The sequence below is a fragment of the Dermacentor albipictus genome, chromosome 4 (assembly GCF_038994185.2).
Source record: "Dermacentor albipictus isolate Rhodes 1998 colony chromosome 4, USDA_Dalb.pri_finalv2, whole genome shotgun sequence".
Lineage (NCBI taxonomy): Eukaryota > Metazoa > Arthropoda > Arachnida > Ixodida > Ixodidae > Dermacentor > Dermacentor albipictus.
The window spans coordinates 41021352-41041078 of NC_091824.1; the positions used below are offsets into that span (position 1 = coordinate 41021352).

The window sequence follows — 19727 nt, forward strand, 5'->3', positions numbered from 1 at the left end:
GTCGGACGCTTTCATTCTTCGCCATTTCTTTGCTAATTATTTGGTTACTCGGGAGAGTTTACTTAAAGGTTGCCTTGGTGCCTTACCCCCTACTTCAGCTGCTGCTTCGGAAGCCACCCTTATTACGGTTTCGTTCATTACCTCTAAGTCATCTTCATCTCTCTGTTCTAAGGCTGAATATTTCTTTGTAGGCACCAGCCGGAATTAGTCTGCTTTTACCCTTACAGCGACTAGGTTGGCCTTTTTCTTCGTGACCAATTTTACTCTTTCTCTCTTCATATAGAGGGTAATCCTAGACCTCACTAATGTGTGAGAACTGCTCTTTACCCTACTTGACACTTCTACATCCTGCACTATGCTGGGATTGGCAGAAAATATGAAATCCATTTCATTTCTTGTTTCCCCATTAGGGCTTTTCCAGGTTCACTTTCTTTTGCTACGCTTCCTGAAGGAGGCGTTCAGTATTCGCAGCTTATTCCTTTTCACAAATTTTGCCAACATCTCCCATAGAGTGTTCCTAGAATCGGCGCCGTAGATGCCATTTGCTCGTTCATCGGTCTGCCTTCACGAAAGATTATTGAGCAGTAATTGGAATGGCTGACGGTACGGCAAGTGATGTTTGCGGATGTGAGGAGAACACTGACCACTTCTTTTACCGCTGTCCTCAATTTCGAGCACAAAGGCAATCTTTGTCCAACCCACTGAAGGGACTTTTGATGGTCCTCCGAGTGAAAGACATCTCTAGAGCACCGTCACCGCCGATCATCGGCTCAGAAGGCAATGAAAGCACTTCTGTGCTTTATGAGAACGTCTGGTTTGTACGCATGGCTTTAACTCTAGTGCTGTCTGTGCTCATCTCTATGCCCTCTCTCTCTCTCTCTTCTTAGTTATCCCCTTCTTTCTTCCCCAAGTGTAGGGTAGCCAACTGGACTCTTAACTGCTTAACATCCCTGCATTCTTTATATCCCCCTTCTCTCTCTTGCGTTGAAGTCGCCCATGACTACAGTATGTTGAGTTTGTACTTTTCTCATCGCTAATTGAACATTTTCGTAAACCTGCTTTATTTCATCAACGTCGGGACTGGAAGTTGAAGCGCAGGCTTGTACCACTTCTATTCTATATCGCATTTAGTTTTATTACGACTACTGCTACTCTCATTAATGTTGTAGAATTCGTCAATGCTGCCGGCTATGTCCTTGATGATTAGGAATCCTACCCGTATTGGTTCCTATGTGGGAGTCCTCTGTAGCAGAGGACGTGCCCGTTAGTCAGCGCTGTATAAGCCTCACGAGTTATTCTAATAAGGCTAAAGCTAATTATATCCCAAGCAATGCCTGATATTCCCTAAAAGAGTCCTGCTAAGCCAGTTTCACTCGAAAGCATTCGTATATTGTATATTGCCAGGGTCAGTTTTGAGTGGCGACCTTCCGGGTTCAGCGGTGCTTAGCACCCTCTGCTGCGTTACAGGTCTGACCGCTACCTTGGTCAAGTGCTCCGCAATTGCTGGAGACCGAGGGAAATTGTTTGATTGAAGCAGTCATAAGGAAAGTAGTGGGCGAATACTGCACCAGGGAGGCCAGTTCCTGTCATGGTAAGGGAGTGTCTTTTGGTGAAGCTTAGTGGGCCCTCCTAATTTGGTTGGTCCGGGATTAGTAAAGTGCCGCTGACTCTCGGCATTTTCGGCACTGTCAGGCGCCACTTACATCATTGAAAACGAAAAATAGAAAAATATCAATTTTTAGATCAAGAAAACAAGAACAAGAATAGAAAAAGAACAGAAAAAGATCAACTGCTTGATCAAGATCAAGCACAAACAACACTTTCGCATGCGGAATATCGGACAGCTTGCCCCACCCAGTTCCAGTGGGCGCAAAGGCGGAGAGGTCGTGAGAATGGAGAGGAGATCTCCTACTCCCAACTGGTGTTCTCCGCTGCTTCTCAGAATAGGTCAAGCACCAGTTCGGGGCGCGTTCTTCCGGGAAGCGTCCATGAGCCCTTCGCATCGTCCCGGCTTCCCCCGGAGTGGCAACTATTTGTTCCCTTTGTAGCCTTTTTCTCTGACGAAGGCAGCTAGTTATGGGAAAATTAGTAGCGCCAAGCACCGCCTGGGGACTGTCCTCCGACTAACTTCCCAGCGTAGCTCTCGCATGCTTCTCTTGCGCGTGACAAGCAGCATGTTATATACTCCACCTATTACATGGGCTACTCGAAAAGGTGGTCATTACTTGCACAAAGAATTGAATTGTCAATTTGACTAAATGGCAAAAATCCACTACCTAATGTTAACCAATTAGGGCACATATTGCTATTGAGAAATTCTAGCCGCGGGGTTGGCAAGGCGTATTCGCGGCTAGGTCCTTAACAAAAGGCCGTTTCATGCATTGAAACACAGAAGTAAGTGGAACGCTTATGCATTTCTCTTTAAAGTTCTGGAATTAATACCTCGAAAGTGGTGGCATCCTGAGAAATTATTCCAAGTGGATCAACCTTGTTAACACCACGGCTAGAATTTGTACATTGCACTGTTTGTCATATGGTAGGTAATTCGCTAAAAACGTAATTCGTGACATTTTATTAATTAGTTTGTGGCGACGAGCGACCACGTAGACCGTCAAAGTATCGGGCTCTCGCAGGAGAGGAAAAACCAACACTCCGTCGCTTAGCGTAGCATTCTTTTTAATCTTCTTCGGAACGCTAGCCCGCGCCGGAACGCGCCAGCCGCTCGAGCCTCGTGTAGACGCGAGCGTCTGCGTCAACTCTCGTGCGACGCCGATGCTGCTGCCGCTACAGAGGGCTCCCCCCCCTAGAGAGGAGGAAAGTTCGACGAACGATGGAAAGTCCACGTGACGCGGCGTGTCTCCGCGTTGGTCTTGGGTGTCACGTGCGCAGGCGGCGACGAAGGGTGCAGCAGGGTCGCGTCGCATACAGGTGGAGCTGATGGCGCGGGTGCTTCGATGTAGGCGGGTTTGAGACGTTCCAGGGCAATTGTGTCTGATCGGCCGTTGACATTCACAACAAACGTCGTCGGACGACGCTTTAGAACACAATATGGCCCGGAGTAGTGTGGTTGTAGAGGCTTCCGCACGGCACAGTTACGCACGAAAACGTGGGTAGCAGAGCTGAGTGCGGGAGAAACGTATGGGGACCTTGCTTCTTGTGAACGTGTAGGCACGGGGCGCATCTGGCTGAAGAAAGCTTGCAGTTCGGCTACGTAGTCGGCAGGTGATGGCATAGGCGTTTGGGGGGTGGCGACAAAGAAATCGCACGGAAGGCGTAGGTGGGTGCCGTAGACTAGCTCAGCACAGGAGCAACCTAGGTCGCTCTTGAGTGCGGCTCTGATGCCAAGTAAGACGAGAGGCAAATGCAGGACCCACTTCTCCGGCGATTCATGTGCCATAAGGGAGGCCTTGAGATGCCGGTGAAAACGTTCAACTAGTCCGTTGGACTGCGGGTGGTAAGCAGTTGTGCGAAAACGTGTCGTTCCGAGTAGTTTGAGTAGCTCGTTGAAGAGCGCTGAGTCAAACTGTCGACCGCGATCGGTGATTATCGTGGATGGGCAGCCGAACCGTGCTATCCACGTAGACACGAACGCTGCTGCAACAGTGGGCGCTGAGATATCAGATATAGGTGTAGCTTCTGGCCACCGTGTATAACGGTCGATGCATGTCAGTATGTAGCAGTAACCTTTCGAAGGTGGGAGAGGGCCGACGAGGTCCAGGTGTACGGTGTCAAAACGAGCATCCGGTGGAAGAAAAGACTTGGCAGGCGGAATGGGGTGACGCTGGATCTTCGAACGTTGACACGACAAACAGCAGCGAACCCAGTCGCGAACTTGCGCGTTTAGCCGAGGCCAAACGAAACGACTGGAAAGGAGCTTCTGTGTCGCGCGTATGCCAGGGTGCGACAGGTTGTGCACGGTTTCGAATAGACGTCTGCGAAGGGATGCCGGAATGTATGGCCTAGGTGTGTCGTTAGAAGTGTCGCAGACGACGGATGTACCATCTGGGGTCACAACGACGTCTTCCAATTTCAGGGACGTTGAAGAATTCCGGAGTGTACGAAGTTCAGAGTCGTCACGCTGTTGACTGGCGAGTAAGTCGGCCTCGATGATGAAAGGTTCCGATGTCAACGTGGAAACGACATTGACACGACTCAGGACGTCGGCTGGAACGTTGGCGGCGCCCTTGATCTGGCGGAACGTTGTTGTAAACTCGGAGATGTAGGAAAGGTGTCGAATCTCGCGGGGCGGGTAACAGGACGCCGAACGATTCGTTGCGTGCACAAGGGGCTTGTGGTCAGTCAAGACAGTGAATGCACGGCCTTCGAGGAAATGGCGAAAATGCTTGATAGCCAGGGAAACAGCGAGTAATTCACGGCCGAAAACGCTGTAGCGGGACTGCGCTGGCTTCAGTTTCTTGGAGAAAAAAGCGAGGGGATGCCACTCATTGTCGATGAATTGCTGCACAACGGCACCAACGGCGGTATTTGAAGCGTTGGTCATGATGGCAGTGGGTGCGTCTGGCTTTGGGTGTCTAAGCAGCGTGGCGTCGGCGAGGGCAGACTTGACTTTTGCGAAAGCGTCTGCGGCCTCTTCAGTCCACTGAAGCACTTGTTTGCGCTTGTTTACCAGGAGAGCGTCTAGCGGAGCCATAAGTCGTGCGCACTCGGGAATGAATCGGCGGTAGAAATTGACGAATCCGAGAAATTGGCGAAGCTTGGTGAGTGTGGTCGGTCGGGGAAAGTTTTCGATGACGCGAATCTTGGACGGCAGAGGTCGAATGCCGTTAGCGTCGACGATATGACCGGGGAACTCGAGTTCGGTTTGACCGAATTCACTCTTGGCGGCGTTGATGACAATTCCTTTACTGGCAAGGCGTGAAAACAACAACCGCAAGTGGTGAAGATGTTCTTCGGCCGAAGAGCTTGCCACGAGGAGGTCGTCAATGTATGCAAAAACGAAAGGCAGACCTCGGGTGACGGAATCGATGAAACGCTGAAAAGATTGGCCCGCGTTCCGTAAACCGAAAGGCATGCGGAGAAATTCGAAAAGACCGAAGGGTGTGGTGATGGCGGTCTTGGGAATGTCTTCTTCAGCGACCGGTAGTTGATGGTAGGCGCGAACGAGATCGATCTTAGAAAAGATCGTCGCACCGTGCAACGCTACCGTGAAGTCCTGAATGTTCGGTAGAGGGTAGCGATCAGGAACTGTGGCGTTGTTTAGGGCCCGGTAATCGCCGCATGGGCGCCAGTCTCCCGTCTTCTTAGGCACCATGTGAAGCGGTCACGCCCAGTTACTGGAGGAAGGGTGGATGATGCCAAGTTGCAGCATGTGTTCGAACTCCGCGCGAGCGATCTTGAGTTTCTCCGGGGACAAACGCCGGGGTCGGAAGTAGACCGGTGGGCCGGAGGTGACGATGCGATGGCACACGTCATGTTGCACCGGTTGCGTCCAGTCCGGTAGGCGCGTCAAAGTGGGAAACTCGCGTAGGAGTGCGGCGAAAGGTTCGTCCAACATGGCAGAAATAGGCGCTATGGGCGATGTGCCTGATGATGGGACGCCGGGAACGGATAGCTGGGTCACGGAGTCGATGAGACGGCGTCGTTGGATGTCGACAAGGAGTCCGTAGTTATGCAAGAAGTCTGCTCCAATGACTGCATGACGGACGTCTGCAACCAGGAAAATCCAGCGGAACGCTCGTCGAAGGCCAAGGTTTAGCATGACGGAGCGTGACGAGAAAACTGGAATCCTGGTGCCGTTGACGGCTTGCAAAAACGACACAGGAGTCGCTTTTCGGTCGGAGCGCTGGGCGGGTAGAATGCTGACGTCAGCACCGGTGTCGACCAAGAATCGTTGTCCCGTAACTCTGTCCGTCACGTCGAAAAGCCGACTTGTGTGCTGGGCCGGACCACTCGTCGCCGTTAGAGGTCGGCCGGCCTGTTTCCCTGCCAAGCGCAGGGACGCCGACAGTGACGAGCGTCGTTTCCAAAACGGCGGTGGTAGTAGCAAACGCCAGGCGTTGTAGTTGAGGCTTCATTGCGAGTGCCCGTGCGTCTTGATCTGCTAGAACTACGGCTGCGTGGGCGACGAGACGTGCGGCGATGCTCCGCTCCACTGATGATGCGTTCCAGGCGCTCACACAAGGAGTCGAGCGGAGAGTGCACTGCGGAAGAGCAGGGAAGAGTTTGCAGAGCGGTTGTATTGTCACCCGGAGACGGTGACGTGGCTGCGATGGTTGGGGTGGCTACTTCCATGACTTTGTCGGCCAAAGCGGCAAGTCCGGTAAGGTCCGTGGTAGAGGCTGTCGCCAGGACCATCTGCACGTTAGCCGGGAGTCGTTGCAAAAACAGTTCGCGCAACAGCGTGTCGTCGATGGATCTCGCGTTGTTTCCGAGCAGCTGGCTCATTCGGCGAAGAAGTTGACTAGGGCGTCGGTCGCCGAGTTCTTCAGCGGACAAAAGCTGCTGGATGCGAGAACGCTGTGAAGCTGCTGTGCGCTGTAGCAGTGCTGCCTTGAGATCGTCATAGGCGGCGGCAGACAATGGGGAGTTCAACAAATCTGCTACCTCGTCAATGGCGGCGGGCGAGAGCGCTGCGACGGCGTAATGGAACTTCGAGGCTTGAGAGCGGATACCAGCGACTTGAAATTGCGCTTCGGCCTGAAGAAACCACGCCGAAGGATGCTGGTCCCAGTACTGTGGGAGGCGGACAGCGATGGCGAAACAGGAGGGCTCACCGCGTTCCTCGGAAGGGTTCTGGCCTTGAGCTCTCGTAGCGTCGGTCTGGTCCATGGTCGTCTCTACCACAGGAGCGTATGGCAATATCACGTCCGGGGTCACCAAACTGTGGCGACGAGCGACCACGTAGACCGTCAAAGTATCGGGCTCTCGCAGGAGAGGAAAAACCAACACTCCGTCGCTTAGCATAGCATTCTTTTATGCGAAGCATATTACGAGAGCTCAACCCAGCTCCTCAGGCGCGGCGGTGTCGCCATGAAATCACGTGACACCGTGACGTCACGACAGAGGAGAAGTGGCTTTGGCTCAACTCTTGCAAGATGGGCTGGGTGGGAATCGAACCAGGGTCTCCGGAGTGTGGGACGGAGACGCTACCACTGAGCCACGAGTACGATGCTTCAAAGCAGTACAAAAGCGCCTCTAGTGAATGCGGTGTTGCCTTAGAAACGAGCTGTTTCTAAGGCGTGCGTCTCTTGCTCAGGCGCACATTTCGTTGCCGCGCCGAACGCTGCTTTGCTCGACGCTCCCCGCGTCCAATGCGGGGCGCGTAGTCGCTGCCCTGTAGCCCATTGTCTTACACCCCTTGGCGGGTCGACGGGAACGCTGTCGCGTTCCACTCTTGAAGGCGAAGCAGTACTGCATGAGTTGTTTCTTCATCTAGCCGAACCAAATATAGCCAAGCAACAGCAGTTCACCAGGCTAAACAGTGGTTCAACAACTAAAATAAAGGCTAGTATGCTTCGCATCCTGGGCTTAACCTTACCTAAGCCACAGCCATTTTTTTAATCTTCTTCGGAACGCTAGCCCGCGCCGGAACGCGCCAGCCGCTCGAGCCTCGTGTAGACGCGAGCGTCTGCGTCAACTCTCGTGCGACGCCGATGCTGCTGCCGCTACAAGTTGAATATGCCGTTCAATATTTTGTGCAAGTAATGTCCACCTCTTCGAGTAGACCAGCTCATGAACTAGAATTGTGTCTTGTGTGATAGTCAACCTTTAAAAATTTTTGAAGTAGTTCGCTTAAACACCCCGCACAGAACAGACTGCCTGCTACATCGAAAATTTTGCAACGGGAACGTGCATTTCATAATTAACACAAAAAGCAAAACTCCCCTACCCAGGTTTACGTTGTCACGGTGTCCACGAGCCTCATGACCATTCGCGTTATGCTTCAGCTTGTTAGGAGCCATGACCAAGGAATTACGTGGAATACCAGAAGATGTCATTCAGCCTGCACTTTACTAATAATTGACAGTCACGTAAGTATCCTTACGTGATTTGAATGCGAAAGCTTGATGACTTGTCGAAGTGATCACCTTAAATTAAAACATCAAATTCATCCACATTAATCGACTTTATTCTACCCTATTTCCCTTTAATCTACGTTAATCAAATTTTAATAAGGGTCCAGGTCCGACGCTATTGCTGTTCACCATGAAAGTTTGCAGTCCGAGCCACAACAGGTCCAGCGCTGGGAACGTTATGTCGTCACTTCGTCACGTGGGTTTTGGTACCATCGGAATATAAAAACGGACGCCGGATTTTCCACTTCATGGGGCATATAATGTTTTCGCAGTAATATTACAATTTTACGATACGAATGCACACTCCGGGTGCGAGATGCGCTTTGCGCCGTGCATGATAGCGGAGTTTGCGAAGTCTGTTAGCTCTTCCGCCTCATCTTCCCGACTCTTGATGCCTCCCTGTTCTCGCTTCTCGAGAATACACTGGACGAGCTGACGCCTGACAAGCTTCCCTCTGTTGCTGCGAGGAATCTTGTCGACAAATGTGACGCCGCCTTCCAACTGGCAACCCTTCGGTGTGTTAGCTGGATAGGAAAAGAAATAATGAAATAATAAATCAGAGGAAAAGCATTCACGTAGCCTAAGACAACGCTATGAGTATTGTGGTTAAACGCTGTCTACTGACATAACTTTAACGCCGGTTTTAGTCGAACGAAATAAGTGTACAGCACAATTTGCTGCTTTCCAGCAAATGATAACGCACTATATATATATATATATATATATATATATATATATATATATATATATATATATATATATATATATATATATATATATATATATATATATATATATATATATATATATATAATGCATTGTAGGTACAATAGAACGTAACGTACGCGCATGTCAGCCATAAAAAAATAGCCGTCTTGCCCGAAGCTATAGCAAGGTCTGGTGTTCCACTAACGATGCATCGGAAAGCTTGCTTGATGGGAAATGCCGTCAGTGGCGTTGCCCATCAACGAACCAGAGAAATTCCGATTTGATGAGGAGGTTTCGCGTAGTGAGATTAAAGAACGAGAAAAAAATGCTAACCTTCCAGAAATTGCGTGACGTAATCGGCGCTCAGCGATCTTGCTTCCGGCTCGGGCACAACCAAAGCGTGCGCCACTTCTCCAGCTTCGGGGTGTGGTATTCCTACGACGGCGCAGTCACGAACCCCTGGACACTTGAGCAGCACGGCCTCGACTTCAACCGGCCGATACTTGCTCCCACGGACGCAGAAGTAGTCGCTCAGCCGCGCAACTAGGTACAGCCAGCCGTCTTTGTCGTAGTAGCACAGGTCGCCTGCGCGCCCCCCGAAGTAAAGCGCATTATAACCGGCTGCTGCCAAGCTTAGGACGGTTGTGCAGTCAGAAGCTTTCCGAAGTCGCAATCCTGTACCTTTGTGATGAGTGAGGCTAGTCGACAGTTTTCCGTCCCACTCAGGTTACAACGCGAAAGCAGAACACATGAAAATATTAGAACCTGCGAGCACCACGCTTGTGCTCGAAGCCTTAAATTACGTAGCGTATCCTAATTGGCACTGTGAATCTATTGCCATAAATACTTACCCGGGGCTCGTGGCCAGAACAACCATTTTCTCTCTAAGAAATTAGCCGCTATGTGGACTTTGCCATGAATTGTGGTTTAGATGAATGGCTGTAATGAGAGTGTGCATTGACCTTATGCTCGAACGCGTGTATAGCATTGGCCCCACCTTCGAATTTTAGAATCCTGCCCCTTTATTTCTCTTCTCCAACGCCAATGGTAGGACAGCACGGGATGTTTCAGGCAACCTCACAGGTATTCGCTTTAGACAATGCGCAATCTTATCGCTTTAAACCACAGTCGTGATCGTGTACACCTGGTTGTGTGCTCTACCAGCTTAAATTCGCAAGCCTAAGCACAGGCGCCTTGCATAAGCACGGACTAGCACACAGACGCTGCATCAACAGAGCGAAGGCTGTGCAAAACCTGTTCACGCTAACACAAAAGGAGTACTTCTGAAGGCATTCAGTGTGTTCATTCGCACTACATGTATTCCCGAAAAGAGGGTTTACAAAAAATTTCGAGATGCTTACGTTCTTTTGTGGGACGTCTCGTATTGTTCCTGAACAAATGGGTGAAAGTTTTGTTGGTAAATAAAAAAAAACATAGAGATAACGATACAGTTATCTACCGCGCTTTACGTGTGAAGAAGTAACATTCAGTTCCTATGTATAACTACTTATTTCACTGGGCGCCCATCTGGCAATTGCTTTTCGCTTAACGGTTTATCGATGTACGTTGTACGTGCGCGTTCCACATGCACACCTACCTGTGCTGTACCAGCCTTCTTCATCAGTGACAGGCTCATGCAGACTCCCCCAGTATCCCAGCATCAAATTTGGACTTCGTACCACGAGCTCTCCACGTTGCCATGGCCCCAGAGGCTTTTTCGTTTCTGTGTCCCTCACCTGTGCGAAAGCCACGACAGAAGGAGTCATGAATATGTTTTATTCGTAAGACGGGTGGAATGGTGGACGGAAGAGCATGTTTGTGGTTCTCTACGAGACATAGAAAAGGTGGATCAGAAGAGGCAGCAAAAAAAAGAAGATTAGAGGTCATAACGCGATACTATTATTAGCCTCGGCATTTCAACCAGTATCCTATATAACATACATAGATTTCATGTAACTTCAGTACACCTGGACAGATGCAGAAGCACGTGGCGAACAGAAACGTTATACAGAAATGTTGTGCAGCCTACACATTGGACCGTATTTTACTGCGACGAGAGATGCACACGTGGGCTTTCCCACTATACAGCTGAGCCCAATGTCAACGTAAATATATAAACTCGAAAAACAAAACAGAGGATGTGTTTTAGCCAGGCAAGACAAACCATCCGCTATAATAAACTTCGCATATGTTTACTGCTTTGAAGAAACAAACCATAATTATTACAGCGAAGCTATTACCCGCTAGATCGCCGGGATTTTTCCTACTGAGCTCACGAAAAAAACTAAACAATGAAGGCAGCTGGAAACGGGGCTGTGGCTGATTTTCCGCGTAGCAGAATTAGGTTTTCTTGTATGATCGAATTACAATTTCATGCTATCGTGTTCGGAGGTTGTGCGCTAGTCGTACTTTGTAAATGTCCTCCTCATATTTACTTTTAAACATTAATTTATTTTTATAAGGCACTTGCACTTCACGTAGGGCCTAGAAGAATGAGCATATATGGTGCACTTGCACATACATGCGTTCGCGCTCGATGTAGGCTGCTTGCGGTGGTGGTTTGTCATGTCCGCACCATCTTCGTTGTACATCCATTTTCACAGGGTGGAGTGGAGGCGGCTTTTTTATTTTCACACGGTCTCATTATTTAATAAACAACAACAGCAACAAATTATCAATATGAGCAAAGGCAAATGTGGACTTGGGTATGACACTGATTGAATATACTCCTCTTATATAATCAATAACTTAATATTGGGCGTCGTCGTAGTAGTCCAGATGTGACTGTGGCGCAATGCTTTGCACGCCGCTCTACACACAGTAATTTAAAATGCAGTTTGTTGCGGCATGAGAGAACCAAGCATATACGGACGGCACGAATAGGGCATCTACTATTCCTGCTGGATTACTCTGCCACGTGTAACTTGCGTTGTTTTAAGGAAACAGAAAGATTGCCATTCTTACCACTGCTTCTACGCCGACTGCCAAGCAACCGATGGACTTGTAATTGGTGGGCGCGTTGTAGAGACCGACTGAGATGAACGGTATCTCCGTCTGACCGTACTCTGCTCAAAAGAAAATACAAGAGCAAAAAAAAAACGTTTCTTGTCTTCCCACTGTCAGCCTTCAGAAAAAATCGCTACTTTCGCGAATCACTCGTAGCACCAGTCAACTACGTTCGTGTAGACTGCGGTGCCAATTAGGGAACTAAGGTGCTGGATTTAATGCGTATCATAGACAGCGAAAACGCAGAGGCAGTTTTGGAGTTTTTTAAGTACTCTCTTGGTAACGTGGTCATCAATCTAACGTTAACTGATTACAAAAAGGAAATGACGGCTTTTTTTTTTCATCGAGAGTTCGGTTAAATGTGTTCAGAATTTCCATACGTGACACTTACTTTGTGTAAAACACTTGAGATTAAATTCTTTGACCAGAGTCTTCGCAACTTCTTCATCAATATTTGTAGTCGACGTAGTGACGTATTGGAGGCTATGGAGGTCATAACCGTGGCGCCGTTTGTTGTCCAACAGGCGCCTCACAGTGTAAGGTGTTGTGCTTAGCGCTGTGACCTGTTGAGAAAATAAACATTGAGCCTGCAGTCGTCGCTAGCGTACCAAGAATAGCACAGCAGAATATATCATATGCAGGGTGTCCCAACTGTAATGCACTAAGAACAGAAAAAAACAGCAATTGTGTTACTCGAAAGAACGAAAGAAACCTAGTACATATTGTTTCCAGTACAGGGGAGGAGCAGCCGGTAAATTTTTGTTACTGAGATTCAATTAGGTAAATGCAATTAATTGTCCAGCTTGAGAAGTACTGTCCTAATTATCGAAGTGTCAGTTAAGCATTTGCAGCCACAGCCAAGGGACATCTAACTGTAGTATATTCAGTAGCGTACTTGTTGCGTACAAATGTTTTTAGCCTGATAATTAGTAAAATGAAATATGTAATATGAAAAATAAGAAATATGAAAAATTCCGCGTTACTGCGTTCCTACGCAAATCATAAAGCAGAGCCCTCAAATAAGGGATTGAAAGCAATCGCATTGCCTGTCGCAAACCCGAAGAAATAGCGCATCACCTTGATATAATGGTATGGAAGCAGCACCAACAGCAGGTTTCGCCGTGCCGCAGCGATCACTCCTTCTCATTTCTGGGTGAGACCTTTTATCCGTCTCTCAATACTGAATGATCACATTTAGGAAAAAAGCCCCTTGATAACGAGGCCGAAGCGGCGCTATGAACACACGAAACGTGAAAAGCAATCGCAAAGGCATAGAATGTTTCAAAATCCTGGCTCTGCTCACACAGCATAGAAATGGTGCACGCACAGCTACATTTCGTGCCAGAAACTTGCTTCGCACCAGAACTAAATTAAAGAGACATTTTTAGTTTTCAGCAGCGTGTATACGTGCTGCGAAAGCAGGTTCGTGGGGGAAAAAAAAGGAACCATTCGCGCACATTTTGTACGCTAAGACAGCTATAACCACTTGTTTCAAGCTAACACCAATCGCGACGTGATGCTTAGGCCGGGCGCGGCAAATGCGACAGTACCTCAATCATGATGTTGTTTTTTTCATTTCCTTTACTTCCTTCTGGCTAACTCAGAGAGAGCCTGTTTGAGGGCACCGCTTTATGATGCGGGTGGTAGTGCAGTCATGCCATATATTTTTACATTTCGTGGAGCTTATTTGTCAATCGAAAAATATAGTAGCAATTTATTTATTCATACCTCAAATACCACATGTGGGGTTTTACATGAGGGGTGGGCATATCCAGCTTATATTTTCAATGAATGCTTTGAAAAATTATTGACTGGAGGGGTACACCGGTTAAGCGGGTAGATGATTTTAGTCTGTTGCTGTTTGAACGGAAAAAGAGTCATGATGATCGGCGATGTGAGCCGGAAGGTGCTGACCAGCCTTTGAATGGCGATGACGGGATGAAATGCGGTAAGCAGGCTTGATGTCGGTCTCGTTATGCAAGGAGCGATAGAACTTGTAAAATACACGCAGACTTGCTTTTTTGCGGCGCTGCTCAATGGTTGGAAGGTTCAGACATGACTTAACTTTAGTGATGCTAATATGGTTAGAGTAGTCGGAATGAATGAACATTGGTGCACGATTCTATATGGATTGCAGTGCTGTTGCCAGGTTATATTAGTATGGGTCCCACACTGAGCATGCGTATTCCAGTTTGGGTCGAAAATGTGTTAAATATGGTTGTAGTTTTACTGAAGGAGAAACAAGGCGTAGATCACGGCGCAGGTAGCATGGAACACGATTGACATCATGGCTAATGCTGCAAATGTGTGACGACCAACCGAAGTTACTGGATAAGTTAATACCCAAGTACGCATAAGAAGTCGCAGCATATATTTCAGAATCAGCGATAACGTAATCAGCTGACATGAATGATTGACGATGGTAGAAAGTAAAAGCAGTGACGTCTTCTTTTTTTGACGTTAAGAGACTATAGGCAATTACTGCGCCGGCTTTCAATACTGTTAAGGTCGGTCTGGAGAGTACAAGAACCAGCGTCGTTAGTAAAAGGACGACATATAACGCACTCATCAGCAAATAAACGAATTTTCGAAGAACAACCTAACGGTAAATCGTTAATGTATATTAAGAAAAGTAGCGGTTCCCGGACGGTGCCTTGCTGCACGCCGCAGATAACGGGTGACAAATTAGGCCAGCATTGGTTAACATAAGCGAACTGTTGAGGGTTAGTCAGAGAGTTGCGTAACCATTGGAGAACACAAGGGTTAAGATTAGGACGCGATAGCTTTAGGAAGAACGGTTCATGAGGAATATTGTCGAAAGCCTTTTGGAAGTCTAGGAAGCGTGCATCTACAGGTACGTTTTCATCAAGATGTAAGCTGATATAATTAACGAAGAGAGCTAGCTGAGTCTCGCAGGACATTTCTTTCTGTAAACGATGTTGTCTGGGACTGAAAAAATTTGCTGACATTAGGTACTTTACAATATGAGTATACAATATATGCTCCGCCAGTTTCGAACAAACACTGATGAGAGAAATTGGATGGTAATTGTGGCCCGATGACAGTGATCCTTTCTTTTGGTTCAGGAATTATCTTACCTATTTGCCAACCTTGTGGCACCACTCCAGATGACAATGATCGCTGAAAGATTTGACAAAAAATACACTTGAGAGGTGCGTCGTGTTCTTAAGCATTTCGGAATTGATTCTATCGATGCCGGCAGAGGATGGTAATTTGAGGGATCATATTAGTTTGGTGATACCGTATGCCTGAAGTGTTATGTCTGGCATAGTTGGGTGGTTGAGGTAAGGACAGTCAGTGAGGTCAGTGTTAGGTTCAGAAGTGAACACGGAAGAGAAGACAGAATTTGGTACTTCACGTTCTCTATGGTCAGGAACACAGTTATTGTCGCTATCATATAATAATAATGGTTTATGTTTTTTGGGGTTAATAAATTTCCAGAATTATTTGGGATTGTTTTTGAATATGCTAGAGAGTGTTGTTGAGTAAAAGGTTCGTTTAGCTGCTGCGGCCAAAGATTCAAACGCCTTTTCGCCAGCGTGATATTTTTCCCAAACAGGAGCGATATATGAATGTTTGGCTTTGCTAAATAATCTTTTCTTTTTTATTGTTTAGCCGTTTTAATGGCTTGTTGAACGATGAGCACGAAGGTAGCTTGGTTAAGGTGATAGTTAATATGCAAGTCTCAGCGAGTTCAATTATTTATTGTTAATAAAGCGTCTATTTGGTGTCTATTGCATGCTTCGGGAAATCTCTAATATATACCAGTTGTAAAACTCGGTTAGTGCATTGCTAACACTGATGTATTATTACTGAAGTATTATTTTTTGGTTGCCAGGATAACTCTGCATGTAGAACTGCGTGATCACTTAGTTCTGGTAGATGTGTTACAGCAGAAACAATGTCAGGATGGGATGTTAAGATAAGGTCGAGTGTGTTAGAGCACTGTTCGTTCTTTCGCGTTGGGCTAGATACTAGCTCCGCCAAACCAAAGGTGAGGCATGTGTTCAGAAAATTACTTTCGATGTTAATGTTACATAGCATTATGGCTAGTTCAGGCCCTGTTATACCAGGAGCGTTAGTCACCTACGAGGAGTAGTTGCGCATGACTGAATGACGTCTTAACAGATTGCAGTGTCTCGTCAGAGTGAGTAATGAAGGAAACATATGCGTCGGGAGGTAAATAGCATGCACCCCTAATTTGTAGGTACGAAGAACTGTACAAAACGAATCAACTTTCTAGAGGTGAAGTGATATCGACAATAAGGCAACAAAGGCTGTGATTGGTAGCTATCAGGACACCACCTCCGCATTCCCCTACACGGTTTCGTCTAAAAATGACCAAATCAGGGAGGAATGAATTAAGCTCCATGTTAGCGACGGTTCAATTCAGCAACTTTTGTGTTAGTGCGAGAAGCTTACAATACGAAGAAATAATGAGGCTACATGGTGCTTCGTGTTTGGGCAGCAAGCTTCTTATGTTAGTATAAACAAATGATACGGATGCTATGTGGTTTTGCGGTAGTGTGTGATCGTAGCTATGAAGTTAATACAAGTCTATTTGTAGCGTTATCATACTTCTATGTTCTGTTCTCTGTGATTAGTTCATTGTACCCAAGTTTAAAAGGTTTCTGCTAGGATTTGCCGTACTCGATTAGTTGTTTACGTGCATGCCCAGTGTTATATGAGTAGTCTTCTCATATGCTGTGGTTGGACCCCCTTAGTTGTTTAGCATTCGAAAGAATACGTTGTTTTAATTGGAAATGTGCTAATTTGACAATTATACGTCTGTTTCTATTAGTGCTGCATTTGCCAATTCCATGAGCGCGTTCGATATCTAACGGGTATAACCTAATGTTAACCTTGGAAGTGTAAAGTTCCGGAATCTTGTTCTACAATTCTTGTCGCGTTTCCCACTCAATGTCAGCTACGCCAAAAATGCAAGGTTAGAACGACGACCCCTATCTTCTGCATAATTAATTTAGTCGTGATGATGTGTCGAAAATGGTTTACGTGCTTCCTCGACTACTGCCCTGATGCAACTAGCTTCGGCCTTCAGTGCAGTTATGGAGGAAAAATCTTCAAATTTTGTCAGTCAAAACTTACGGTTGTCGAAAATTTTATTGTTCTGCGATAGTTTGGTTCAAATTGATATCATTTGGCTTATAAGAGACACCTCAACTGAGCTAGCTTATTTTTCCCAGGTTGCAATTACGTCACAGGATGCCTGCGTAGAACTGGAACGGGTGCTGCGGCGGGGATTCGATTCCACGTCTCCAGAGAATGCTAGAAGTTGTAGGGTGACAGACTTGCAGTGGCGAACAATGGTAATGCAGCAGCCTTGGCTTGGCAGCACTAGCAAAGTGGCGTAGCGGGAACGACACACATGAATTGTGTAATTGGTTGTCACCTGTAAGGCGAAAAGCGTCCGGCGTCAGTGAACCGCATTATGAGAGTGCTGCCAAGCCCGCTGATGAGTGCGAGGGGGTGACCTGTTTTATGTGTGGAGGTTGATGTCTGTGCCGATGCGTCCGTTGAGGCGGGGTAGCACGAAGACGATAAAGGCGGTGGATTTCCGCTCAAATGCGGTGTAGCGCAGTAGTGCGCGTAGGCCCGCGTCCGTAATACTAGCGCGCTGAGGCTAGGACGAGCCTAGACATCGAGAGCAGGCTGCAGATGTAAGGCGGTACATAGCGTTGATCAGGACTGGTATTTCTTGGCGCACGATTGAGGAAGCTCTGTCATGCAGGTGAATCAAGTAAGCCAACACACCGTAAGCCGGGCGTGCCTGCGGACTTTGTGATGACTCGAGGAGAAGAGCAGGTGGCAACGGGAAAGCAGAAGACTGTGAGCACCTGTAAGGCGTAAAGTCGTCGGCGTCAGTGAACCGCATTATTTCTCCGTTCTTTCTGCGCATGCGCGAGGAGCAATGGCAGCGCGAGAGAAATGTGGCGACTTTCGGTCCTTCAGATTTCTCTTCGCCTAGGTACTACGGAGAAGAAAGTTGTTAGCTCCGGTCGACCCTAGCCGAGCTGGCAAAACAATCGACAGAATGCGTAGCCGGCAAGGCGAAGAAGCCGTGTCCAAAGTGAGTTTGTTGCTATTTTGTTGCGACGGTAGCATATTAAATTTTTATTGTTGCAGGGGGATACGTTTCGAAGTGAGGTGTCTTCTCGGATGACTTTAGTGGCAAAGCATTACATCGTGCCGAAGCCTTGTTCATTAGTGTCGTTGAGCAAGGTCAGCATAGCGCACACTTCAGGAAATTCGCTGGAACGGAAACAGTTTATGAATTCGACTACCGTGCCGATGCGAGTTTGTTTTTTGTTGTTTTTTTTTGCGGTGGTTTCATATTAAATTCTGATAGTCTCGGGGGGATACGGTTGAACGTGAGGCGTTTTCTCGGATGACTTTAATGGCAAAGCATTACGTCGCGGCGATATTGTTTATTAGTGTCGTTGAGCGTACCACACACTTCAGGGGAATCGCGGGAACAGAAACAGTTTACTAATTAAACTGCTGTGCCGATGCATTAGTTCTTAATTTAACTGAGCATACAACACACTTGGAGATTCGTGGGAATGGAACATTTTGTACTCTGTATATGAAAGTACTAAAACTTGCGTCGCCATGGAATCTGAGCCGTAGGTCGTTGTTAGAGCTGTAAAGCCACACTGGCAGAACACCATGCCCTGTAGATGAATGCGGAACAAATGGATCCTGAAGTAAAACGGTTGTCATGCAATTTCATAGCAGTAGACCGTTGTGAAAGCTGCACAGTAACACTGATATTGGCTACGTGGTTTGTGCAATCAGCCAGCTCTTCCAGATTCAGAAAAGACTTAGGACCAGAGGAAAACTTCTAAAACTACAAGATGGCAACCTGATTTGATAACTCATAGTTTGAAAGTTTCCAGTAGAAGCACCTGCACAAGTGGAAACTAAGTTGCAGTAAAAGTTGGACTTCAGAAAGTAAATGCGCTAACATTACACCAACGATAAACGCAATTCCACTACATGGATGGCTTGCCTTATATGAAAACATTGTTTTCGCCTTTTGCTCTCCTGTTCGCCACATAAGCATTGCGGATTAAGGCGAAGTCTTACTGTTAAGTGCAATGCATTTGTCACTGTGACCACAAATGAATCGCTATAAATGTCGTATAATCAGCATTAAAAAATTCTTTTCAGCTGCTACTTTGCGACTGATGAGCCGGCTGTGCTTACATAGGTGTGGATCCACCTCCTGAGGGTCATCACTGAATTGTTTTTTTTTTTTACAGGAGCGTGGACACGTGCGTAGTGTTTCTTCACTGACTGCGGATAGGTTACCAGGCTTTTTGTCAATCTTTTATATCATCCACATAGGCGTACGTTAATCTCGTCATTTAGTAAAGAGGAGTAAACATCGACAAAATGATGCAGCTCAAGTAGCTTGAACATGTATGCATTTTTTATCCGCAGTGACGGACAAGATGGCTCGAGCGTTGCACAATGCAGTTTGGCTAAAGTCAGCTTCGCCGTAAGGCAACAATGTCGCGCAATCAAAAATGTGCAGTGTATTGCGGAGAAGTATACCAACAGTGGAAAGCGGCCACTGTCAGAGGATATAGTGTGCGCACCATCCGTCACGTCTCCTGTCGCAGTACAAGCACGGAGACGCCGAACAAGTGTACTGGCAGGCCTTCAGAGCTATTTCGCGCGCGGTTGTGGTGATCCGAGCCCTTGTTTCGCCCACATAGAGCTCCCCGTATATGAGCTAGACATCATAACAGCAGGGATTAGCAATACGCACTCCTTCATTAATTACCCTTGCGCAAAAGCACCTCAGAATCGCTACGAATCTGCACCACGTAGCCAATATCAGTGTTACTGTACAGCGTTCCAAGGGTCTACTGGTATAAAATTGCATGACGACCATTTTTCTGTAGCATACATTTGTTCCGTATTCATCCG

At 47.2% G+C, this 19727-nt stretch overlaps 1 protein-coding gene across 1 annotated transcript in view; it reads right to left on the reverse strand.

Annotated features, from left to right (window-relative positions):
- Positions 1–8118: 8118 nt before the first annotated feature.
- The window catches only part of LOC135911462 (uncharacterized), a 67569-nt gene continuing 55960 nt past the window's right edge, over positions 8119–19727 (reverse strand). The window contains exons 7-11 of the mRNA XM_065443768.1: positions 12142–12313; positions 11709–11809; positions 10342–10480; positions 9078–9329; positions 8119–8560 (exon numbers count right to left, since the gene is read on the reverse strand). Of these exons, the coding sequence (XP_065299840.1) occupies positions 8322–8560; positions 9078–9329; positions 10342–10480; positions 11709–11809; positions 12142–12313 (903 nt within the window). The 3' untranslated portion in view covers positions 8119–8321. The remainder of the gene's footprint in view (positions 8561–9077; positions 9330–10341; positions 10481–11708; positions 11810–12141; positions 12314–19727) is intronic.